Source organism: Osmerus mordax, chromosome 28, assembly GCF_038355195.1.
Source record: "Osmerus mordax isolate fOsmMor3 chromosome 28, fOsmMor3.pri, whole genome shotgun sequence".
In the NCBI taxonomy this organism is placed as follows: domain Eukaryota; kingdom Metazoa; phylum Chordata; class Actinopteri; order Osmeriformes; family Osmeridae; genus Osmerus; species Osmerus mordax.
Genome location: NC_090077.1, coordinates 3,147,797 through 3,158,460, shown reverse-complemented (window position 1 = coordinate 3,158,460; position 10,664 = coordinate 3,147,797). Strand labels below are relative to the sequence as shown.

The 10,664-nt window shown below is 50.9% G+C and overlaps 1 protein-coding gene across 2 annotated transcripts; it reads right to left on the bottom strand.

Moving 5' to 3' along the window:
- Window positions 1-1,597: 1,597 nt before the first annotated feature.
- On the bottom strand, window positions 1,598-10,434 carry specc1la (sperm antigen with calponin homology and coiled-coil domains 1-like a). Of its 2 annotated transcripts, XM_067231459.1 has the most exons (15): window positions 10,276-10,434; window positions 10,000-10,132; window positions 8,285-9,909; window positions 7,816-8,023; window positions 7,337-7,410; window positions 6,832-7,007; window positions 6,526-6,689; window positions 6,214-6,347; window positions 5,151-5,241; window positions 4,244-4,333; window positions 3,820-3,982; window positions 3,606-3,708; window positions 2,547-2,663; window positions 2,379-2,438; window positions 1,598-2,229 (listed from the first exon to the last, which is right to left on the bottom strand). In XM_067231459.1, exons 1-15 carry the CDS (start codon window positions 10,402-10,404, stop codon window positions 2,140-2,142), a joined length of 3,357 nt encoding a protein of 1,118 aa, XP_067087560.1. In that variant the 5' UTR covers window positions 10,405-10,434; the 3' UTR covers window positions 1,598-2,139. The 2 variants fall into 2 exon arrangements, with proteins under 2 accessions (XP_067087560.1, XP_067087561.1); XM_067231460.1 differs by lacking the exons at window positions 7,337-7,410; window positions 7,816-8,023; window positions 8,285-9,909; window positions 10,000-10,132; window positions 10,276-10,434 and having other exon boundaries at window positions 6,526-6,685; window positions 6,832-6,865.
- Between the last annotated feature and the right edge of the window lie 230 nt (window positions 10,435-10,664).

Here is a 10,664-nt window from a genome sequence, read left to right as displayed (position 1 = left end):
AAAGAGAAGGCAAGATGCAGATGTGATGTTACTCAGGCAGTGGTACATACAGACGTTGTGATATTTCCCTTGGTAGTGGCTTCCTGTCAACATTAAATGAACTTCTTACTGGATCATCTTGGCTTTGCTAACTCTGTCCATAGTACAATAGCAGGCTTGGGCTCAATGCTAATAAATCACTTCATGTGAGCCTTCTGGAACGCAATGTCCACTGGAGCTTGATCAAGAGACATTCCCCTCTTTATGGCAGGGATACTTCACATAACCTTATAGCTGATAGGAACGTTGAATTTAAATTTTTAAGGACAGCTGTGGTAGGTCAATGCAAACCAAAAAAATAAATTCATTCGTCATCCTTATTGTTGTTGTAGTTGAGAGAATTATGTGCAACACATGGTTAAATGATCTTGAGAAACACATTTAAATATCCATACAATCACGTAAATGATCATTTTCCCCATTAACTGTGCTTTGTCTTGGTGCTAAAATCAGTTTGAATTTAAGCAGGTGGTGGTGAGGTGGCTTGGCAAGGAGTCAAGAGTGAATGTGCTTTTAAATAGTGTTGACATTCCAAGGTTTTTATCATCACATGCGAAAAAAGGCAAATACCACATCTGCATGACGACATTTGCAAGTGTGTCTGTGGCTTACAAAGGTAATTATTTTATGAAAGACATCAGTGCAACAGTATTGTAGTAATTTCACATGTCATGATAAAACTAATAAACTTCCTATATTGGATTATAGAAGTCACACTAATGAATAAGAATTGTCTGCCTCTTCTAATCCTTTATTTAAACATAACTCTTGGTGGTTTAATGTAAACATAAATTGGCGTGCTCTGCATATATTTATTTGAACAGGAAATTATTAAACTAAGGTGATAGATGATAATATATCATAAATGAAATCTGACAAATATGAGTTAATCTGATATGTATAACTAACTCTGTTGTCATTTGCAACTGTTTTAAAGTTGTTACACTTTCTTTCAATGACTTGGTTGTGGAGCAAATAAAATATTAAAAACATCAAACTACACATTACTGAGCACAAGATGACAGGCCCACACAATTCTACGGAATTTAGGAGAAAGTGGGGGAAAATTAAAGGCAATCCCATATTGTAGTGTAAGGACACTCCTTCTCCTTTTAGAGGTAGAGTCCACTTCCTAAGAACTACAACTTGAGTGTAAAAGATGTTAATGTTCCTGATAAATGGATCCCTTTACAATCTATAGTACAAGCTCACGGTGTTTACAAACCAAACTCCAGAAAGGCTATCCGGACAGGCACTTCTGCCATCAAAGGCACATTTCGCTGACGGAACTCTCATGGGTCAGGAAGAGTTCAAAAGTAAAATATCATTTTGTGTTTCTGGTCCCCATACTAAAGCAGATCACACATAGTAATCAGATCAGCGTAGAAAAGCAGCTTGGCTGACACATGTGGGACGAAGCCTGGGTTGGATAAGAGGAAGCAGGGTAGGAAGGCACTGAGAGTGGGGGTGACTGCAGGGTGGCCCTGGAGCTGGAGAACCACGGCTCTCCGTTCAGCACTGACGCTTGACGTCACCCTAAATATGGCAAACCCTGAAAGAGGTCTTCAAGTGCCCTCGGGCGAAGATTCCGTCCCTCTAAAGATCTAGAATGTTCCCATGAACACAGCTCCCACCCCACGCTCCGGATAGAGAACTAGTTCAGCGATTCAGCGAAGATTCCGTCCCTCTAAAGATCTAGAATGTTCCCATGAACACAGCTCCCACCCCACGCTCCGGATAGAGAACTAGTTCAGCGATTCAGCGAAGATTCCGTCCCTCTAAAGATCTAGAATGTTCCCATGAACACAGCTCCCACCCCACGCTCCGGATAGAGAACTAGTTCAGCGATTCAGCGAAGATTCCGTCCCTCTAAAGATCTAGAATGTTCCCATGAACACAGCTCCCACCCCACGCTCCGGATAGAGAACTAGTTCAGCGATTCAGCGAAGATTCCGTCCCTCTAAAGATCTAGAATGTTCCCATGAACACAGCTCCCACCCCACGCTCCGGATAGAGAACTAGTTCAGCGATTCCCGAGAGGCTTCTCCTCCGCGCTGAGGAGGGGCATTAAGACAAGCGCGGGGTGGGTCAGGTTGCCCCTCAGGTCTCAAAGTACTTGTAGATGGCTGTGACGTAGGTCATGACACTCTGCCAATCAGGTCGCTCCGTGTGGACCATCTCATTGATGTCCTGAAATAGGAGAGACATTTAGCCATGGCTCGCTAAAACTCTAGTACCTTCTGAATGTAGAAGCATGCATGTATTGACGAGTTTTACAACATAATACATATCGTTTCCTTCCAAAAGGGGTGGTTTCTCGCTACTCTTCTCATCCTTACCAGAGAAGACTTGATGCCAACACTCTCCGCAGCCTGGAAGGCTAAAGTGAAGTTCCGCCTCTGCGGACACGTGAAAGAAAGCACATATTCAGACACACTGTACAGAGGGCCATAAGAACAGAGCAGTATAACGTGGTCGTAAAACGGGCCTAAATCATCCGTGCTTGCCTTGTCCTGGCTGCCGAGCTCCTGGTAGGGGATGTGGGCGGGTAGGTAGGTGTGCAGCACGGCGCAGAAGGCAAGGCCGTCGTTCCAGCTGCTGCTGAAGTTCGTTATGTCGATGTTCTGAAAGAGATCGATCGCGATGAGTTCACAGGAGATGCATGTTGACATTGTGTTCGTTCAGCAGGTGCTTGTGTGCCAAAGTGGCGTGCAACTAGAGCACGCGTACAAATCACTAAACTGTTTAAGACGTGAGCGATGCAGAATAAGCTGTGCGGACATGTTTGTACATGCAAGCATGGACCCAAGGTCTTATTTCGTCAGGTTTGTTTCCCCCCCTGAGCAAACAGCTTATCCAAATGACCTAGTTCCTCTATTAAGAGACGTGTGGATCAAGTGAGAGGTGATTGCCCTTATTGATTCATCAATCAATTAATAAGGAAATGACGCATCTGGAAGCACTACAAATTCTCCTTTTTATTTATTTTTTATTTCCTGGCAGGCTTCCCTTAGAAATACTCTTCTACAGTAACTCCCTCTAAACAACATGTCTAACTTGTCCCAGCTGGTTCGACAGGTTCACGCTACAGTGTGAATCCATATGTCTTGGACGTCATCACCTCCTGCCAGACACAGGTCTCCGTTAGCAGGACGTGCCAAATTTGGCGCACTTCCTGGAGATGACCACCATAAACTGGCTACCGTGGCGACCATTCACTCCCTACAGTTGCAAACAAACAATAAAAGGGACCACCTCGAGACCGTGACGGCAGAACGTGTTGATAATAGGCAATCTAATAAGTAAAGATCTATTCATTAGAGCCAGGATCATCGGCCCATGTTAATGGCCCTCCGAGGACAAGACGTCCGGTGTTTGTCTACAGTGATGCTGTGGGGGATGGAGAGCCACTCCTATGAAGACCAAACGCAGCGGTTCTCATAACAACATCTATTATGGTTTATGATGATGATGATGGTGGTGTGACAGAGAATGAGAAGGAGGTAGAGACAGAGCAGTTGGACCAGAGCAGACTCCCAAACACGTGAGCGAGCGTGTGAACGTACCTGGTAACCCTCGGTCTTCTTCTGGCACCACTTGAGGAGAGCGTTCCTCTTGGAGCCTCCGTACTCCCTGGCCAGGGCAGCCAGGGGGTCCTTCCTCTCCTCCCTGGACACACATATCAGGCAGGAGCCGTGTTTAGAGCGTTTGACCTCCACGGCCCGTTACCGTTCAGGTGTCAGGAAGTGTGAAAGGGGGTGAGCGGGGGTGCGTTCGTACCGGAGGCGGCCGCGGGCGGTGGGGGTCACGGAGGCCGTGGGGGAGGAGGTGGACAGGGAGAGCTGGGAGGAGGCCGAGGCCATGGCCATCAGAGAGGACGACGAGGGGCCCCCGTCGGAGGCCGAGAGCTCCCTCTTCATCTCCTCGCTGCTCCTGCGGGACACTGGGCACAGCACAGCACGACACATGTCCACAGTTAGACTAACTGGGCACAGCACAGCACGACACATGTCCACAGTTAGACTAACCCAAAGCAGAATTCTTGGAATTTCCCTTCAGGATCAATAAAGCGAACCGAGTCGAGTTTACTGCGCTGAACGCTCGGGGAGTATGGAATGTGTGTGTATGGCTGGCTGCTTCCTTTAGTTTCAGGGGAAATGACATCAGCTAGTGTCATGGTTGATAGCGGGACCTCGTGTCTGACCTGACATGGCCTTGGAGGCGTCCATGTTGGAGACCCTCTGGAGAGCAGAAGGAGGGCGGCTGGCAGAGGAGCCTCGGAGGAGATGCTCCGCTGTGAAGAGAAGGCACACGAGAAAACAAAACGTTGCTAAGAAAAACTGCTTGACGACTGCAAATGCTTCTCAAGGAGAGATTCTATTTAAGGGGGTTAAGCACCATTCCAAACCCCACTGTGAAGGAAACACCACCGAGGGTTTGTTTCCCATTAAGGAGGACAATCCATCACAATACACTGAAAACATTAGAGGCTACGGCCAAAACAGCACGTTCACAGTAAGCTCGTATGCATAAGGGGACACGTGCAAATTGATTTCAATGACCAAGGTTTTGAACAAGCATGATATATCTATTTATGATTATAATTTGTTATGTTTTTTTTATTTTTTGAGCTCTACACTTTATCACTGAGCAATATGGATATTTACATCCCAAATTCAATCGGGAAGAGGAATGATGGTAAAATACCCCAAACGTGTTCAATAACACATTTTTAACCGTCTCACTAATGATGAGAGTTCGCCCACTGCAGGCCTGCAGCTCTCCCCAGTGCTTTGTTACCCATGACAACTCCAATCAGGGTCAACACCTCGCTGAGTCCACACCCCCTCCAGAGGTCACACTGCCCCCCTACCCAACAGACGGCCGATGCCTTGGACACAGCAATACAACTTCTAAAACGGCCCGTGAAGACCTCATCAACAGAAGCCTGCGGTCTGTGCTGTCCAATATTCCAGCCTCAAATGTAGTAAACGGGGGGGGGGGGGGGGGGGGGGGGGAATGGAGTCTGATTCAAACCATGTCTATTTTTGGAGCAATTTTTTTTTTCTTCTTCTCCTGGAGATGAGACTGAAGGTTTACTGCGGCCTCACCTGGCATGCTGATGTCTGTGTAGCTCGGCCTTTTATCACTCAGACAGGAGAGGGGCTTCGGAGCAGAGATGGAGCCGCTGATGGAATGCCTCTGTAAAAGACCATCCCAGGCTAGATTAAAAAAACACACACACACACAGTCCAGTAGCAGGTGTTTTCAGACAGGAAGCGGTTCAGACGGCAGGGTGTTCTCATGCAGGACGAGGTCATAGAGGGGGTGAGAAAAATAAGGACTTAAAAGCAGGACTGAAGATTTGATGAAACCTGTATGTATTTACTGGACTCTGGTCCCTTCAGCTGTGAAGACAACGGAGACTTCATATCAAACATACAAACGTGCAATAGCTGCCGTCTACCTCTTTTAGTTGAACTTTGCAATACTATTGACTATCTGTACTTTTTTTACTCATTGCACTTTGAAAACAATGTCTGCTATTGGTTAAGGTTCTGGTGGTCGCATGTCTGAACAGTGTGCTTCTCAGTTTTTTTTATATTTGCACCAGAACTATCCCCCAGGGACAACTAATATATTTTTTTATTAACTACAGACTGTATGTGGTCATGAAAAGACTAATGAATCTTTCGTTTGAAATGATAATGATATGCAAGGATCCTTGAGCTGTGAAGTTTCCTCACAAAAAGTGTAGCGAAGCGTGGAACTGAATTTGGTGCGAGAGAACGTATCTAAATACAGGACGTATTTTCTCTGAAAATATTCATGAATCTGTAGTGACTGTGAAGAATGACAAAAAAAATCCAGCGAATGTGCAGAACGTGACCAGGCAAGTGGCTGTCAACTGTGACAAACTGCAAGCGCCAAAGGAGGAAGAGCTATCTGTGGAACACTGGAGATATATAAACACAAGGGGATATGGTGAGAACAGGAAGTGTGTTCACTTTAACCCCTGCACTGCCGCCCAGAAAAAACAACACCAGATTCCTGTCACCACATCTGTAGTTTGGAGTCAACACATATTATTTATGAAGAAATAAATACATCGACGCAGATGTCGTATATAGAAATACATGTTTCTATCTATAATCAAGCCTCCTGACGCCGTACCTGTATGGGAGAGACGGCAGCGGCGGGGGTGGTCTTCAGAGGGCTGGGGCTGAGCGGGGTGCGCGGGAGGGGGGCAGCAGGGGGCGCGGGGGCAGCGGCAACAGCAGCTACAGCAGCAGCAGCCGCCACCGGACCTGCAGTGGAGCGCAAGACCAGAGATGAGTGAAGACGCCCCCCAAAAAATCGATAAACGCTCCCGTTTTCCCCAGAGGTGATACCGACTGGGTCGATTCGACCCTCCGTTTGTTTACCCATCGAATGTGTTAAGGTGAGAAGAGGGGGGTCATATCTTACACTCGTACTGGGGGGTACCTTGTGAGGCATTGTCGAAGCTCTTGATGAGGGTCTTGACGGTGGGCGAGGGCTCAGAGGAGGTGGACGAGCGGCGGCTCAGGCCCATGCCCTGCCTCAGGGCGGCTAGGTCTCTCTCCACGGCATTCATGTAGTTATACACCCGGCCCCTCTCCTCATCCTGTCTGGGGTACACCCAAAGGATCAGTACACACACACACTCGTATGAACACAGCTGCAAACATGCATTGGCAGATCCCACCACAAGCCGCTTGGTTTTGGATCGAGTGAAACGCGTGAGACAATGGATGACGAGTGGAGCCTTACTTGCGGTTCTTGACCTCGTCCAACTCCTTGGCCAGCTTCTCGTTCTTCTCGTTCGCCTCGTGCAGCCGGCGCCGCAGGTCCCCGATCTCCTCCTGGGCTTCCGACTTGATGTCATTAGCGATGACAACGGCCGTCTGGAGATCGGCCTGGAACTGACGCCACTCAGCTGATTCCTCCTGAACACACACACACTTATATGTAGGTAAATGTTGAAACACATTTCTGAGGTACAGTAGAAGCATATGCAAAAAAATCCAAAAGGGGTTCTAAATTCTATGGGTAAATGGCGGTCCCTAACAGGACCAGACCATAGTGTGGTGTTTAATGTGGGCAGTGACGTGGCCCTCGGATGGGTCTGTGTTCTGTTCTGGAGCCCTCAGAGGGGTCTGTGTTCTGTTCTGAAGCCCTCTGATGGGTCTGTGTTCTGTTCTGGAGCCCTCTGATGGGTCTGTGTTCTGTTCTGGAGCCCCTCTGATGGGTCTGTGTTCTGTTCTGGAGCCCTCACCCTCAGTCTCCTGTGGAGAATCTTAATCTCCCGCTCCATGTCATGTCTCTGGTCCTGCAGCTTCTTAACAGAGTCTAGAGGAGGAAACACACTCACACAGCTGAGTTCATGTGAACGGGCTGCAGGATAAATTCACACACAGCACAGGAAGACAGTGAGAAGATCTCCCTTAAAACAAACCCAGGCATGATAGAGACAGGGACCTCTGTAGCAAGGGGTTAGGAAACAGGACATTGTTATTGTTTAATTGTGATAACCTCCACTGGAGTTCATGGTGATTTCGCTGAAACTAGGCTAAATGGGGTATTAAAAGGAAGAGTCATGCTATTTAACAAAACGAATTGACTTAAGACATGTAAACAAACACTTTTTCCAATTTCCCGTGTGTGGGCACATTAGGCATAGAAAACTCTAGACCGCCACCCTGTGGCCAGAAGTGAAGACTGCAGCACTGGATTCAAAATGCCAATCCCACTCACTCTCTAGGTCGGTGATGATGAGGTTGTCATGGAGCTTGACGGCTCGGTGCTGCTCCACCTCGTCCTCCAGCTCGAAGATGGTCTCCTTCATGTCGGACACCTCCGTCTCCTTTTCCTGCAGGTCGCCGCGCTGCTTCTCCAGGCCCCGCTTGTGCTCGGCCATCTGCATCTGCACCTGTTCCTGGAAGGCTCGGTACTCTCCGTCCAGCTGCAAGCACACACCGGAAGAAAGAGGGGGGGGGGGGAGAATCCATCATCCGCTGGTTAACTAATGAGGCCCCTCAATGGATTCTCATTCCGTATCCGCGGTGGGGAAAAATTAATTTACGTGACTGCGAAAATGTATGGTATGTGTTCTGCGATTAGATGTGGGCTTCGTTTTGAAATCTGTGGAACGCTGCTTGTAGATCCCCCCCAAAAAACACTGAGGGAAGCAAGGCATGTCTGTCTGGTTTGCAGTTTGACCGACCTTGTTGAGGGTGTCCTGCAGCCTGGTGACGTCGGTGCGGGCGTGGCCCAGGTCCTCCTGCAGCTTGGCGGCCCTGCCCTCCGCCTGCTCCTTGTCCACCCTCACGCCCTCCAGAAGCTGGCAGATGTCGTTCTTGTCCCCCTGGTTGTGGACCGAGTACAGCTCCGCCACCTTCTGCCTCTCCTGGTCCAGCTGGGCCCGGCAGCGGTTGAGCTCCACCTGGTCGCAGTTCACCGCCGCCTTGTACTCCTCCAGGGCGCCAACCATGGCCTTGCGGTCCTGCCGCTCCGACTCCATGATGCGCTCCATGTGGTGGTTCCTCTCCTTCAGGGCGCCGATCACCTCCTGGGCCTCGGCGTTGTCCTGCTCCGCCATCTTGAGCGTGTTGCTCAGGTGCTGCTGCACGCCCAGCAGCTGCTCCCGCTCGAAGCGGGCGTTCTCCGCCAGGTCCACGTAGCGCTGCTCCAGCTCCATGTAGCGGCCGCTCTTGATGTCCTCCTCCAGGGCGTAGGCCAGGTGGTGCTCGTCGAGCAGCGAGCGGAAGTACTCGATCTGCCTGCCGTAGTGCTCCAGCTTGTCGCTCTGCTGGCACAGGGAGTCCATGAGGAGGACCTTCTCCTCGCCCAGGCGCTCGTTCTCCCCGTTCAGCTCCTGGGTGATCTGCTGCAGGTCGGCCAGCTCCTGGAGCGTGGCCTGGAGCTCCTCGGCGGTGCTGTGCTGGTTCTCCTCCATCTGGTGGATGCGCTCCGTCAGGCAGGCCACTGACACCTCGTCGCCGCCGCCGCCCCGCCGCGAGCGTTCCCGGCCGGGCAAGCCCTCCGACTCGGAAGAGGAGGAGGCCCCGGAGGGGGCGTCCAGGGCGTCGTCGCTGGAGGTCACCGCCTGGTAGACCTCGCTGGACTCGCTGTCCAGGTTGTCCGCCGAGCCGCCGTGCTGGTGGCCGGTCAGCAGGTCTTCCAGGGAGCCCGGGGCAGAGCCCTCCACGGAGGAGGCGAGCGTTCCTGTCCCCCCGCCGTCGCTGTGCCCGCTGCCCGCCGCCAGATCTGGGCTCAGGGAGGGGTAGCTGAAGAGCTTATCGGAGCCGTCCAGCCTCTGCTCCAGGGAGAAGCCCAGGGCGTTGAGGCGGTCCTTCAGCATGCGGTTCTCGCTCTTCAGCAGGTTGAGCTCCTCGCGGATGGCCTGGTTCTGCTCCTGCAGGAGGAGCAGGGTGGACTCTACGTCTGCCGCCGTGATGGCAGAGCCCTGGGGCTTCTCCTCCTCGCCCGGGCCCTCTTCGGGGGTTGTCTCCTCCAGTCCTAGACCCAACTGGGCTCGCATGTCCCTCAGCTCGCTACGCAGGTGCAGGATCTCCACGTCTTTGCTCTTGGCCAGGCCCAGCAGGTCGGTCACCTGGGCCTCCAGGGCCACCTTGTCACTGATCTGGCTGTCGGATTTAGACTTGTTCATGCGGCCTTCCGACTCGGGCGGCACATGGCCGCGGGAACGCTTCCCCTGCGCAGCATCCCCCTGCCCCGCCCCGGACGCTGACTGCTTCTTACTGGCCGAGGTTCTTGAAGTCCGTAGACGCTCCCGGGATGTGGCCGACTCCTTAGACACTGAGGACGTTGCACGCTTATTTGAGGCTCCTGGTGGGAGAAACAAAACATACTGTGTCATAAACAATAGCATGACTATGACTCGGAATATAATGCAAAAATATGAATGAAAAGAAGTACCTGAAGTTTTTGGTTTCTCTGAGTTACCGGCACTGGTTCCGTTGGATGCTATCCGCTTGCTCTTGATGACCGTGCTGCTAGGTGCTGGAGCGCCCCCAGCCATCGCTGCTAGCAGATCGTCATTGCTTTTCACCTTAAAAAAACAAACACAAATTCCCCTCAGTGTCATAATCCATGGACTCAATACAGCCCATAATGCATAGAAAACCAAAACAGGAAATGAGTTACAGGGGGGGGGGGTGGGGGGAGGTGTTTTGACTCAAACGTGAGGTGAACCTTAGAAAGCGGTGGTGCTGAGGAGGTCTTGGCAGCAGCCTTGGCGGAGGCTCCTGTTGCCGCGCCCTCGGACTTCCCTCGCTCGCCACTCGGAGCCTTACTCGCCACCAGCCGGCCTGTCCTCTTCATGCTGGGCTCTCGGCTGCCGATACATTTACAGCTCAGTCTGCGCAGAGAGAGAAATGGTACACGTGTCAGAGCACTGAAGACTACCTTTAACTTTCCGTTAAAGGGATTCTTTCCATTTTCGTAACCCTATAAAAACATGACGGGATCCTCGGCTGCTGAAGTCTAGGAAACCAGGAGTGCCGTATCTGCCTGAGTGTACCTGGAAAGCTGTCAACCTCCACTAGAGGTCATTCATGATCCAGCTATGAACTGGGGCTTCA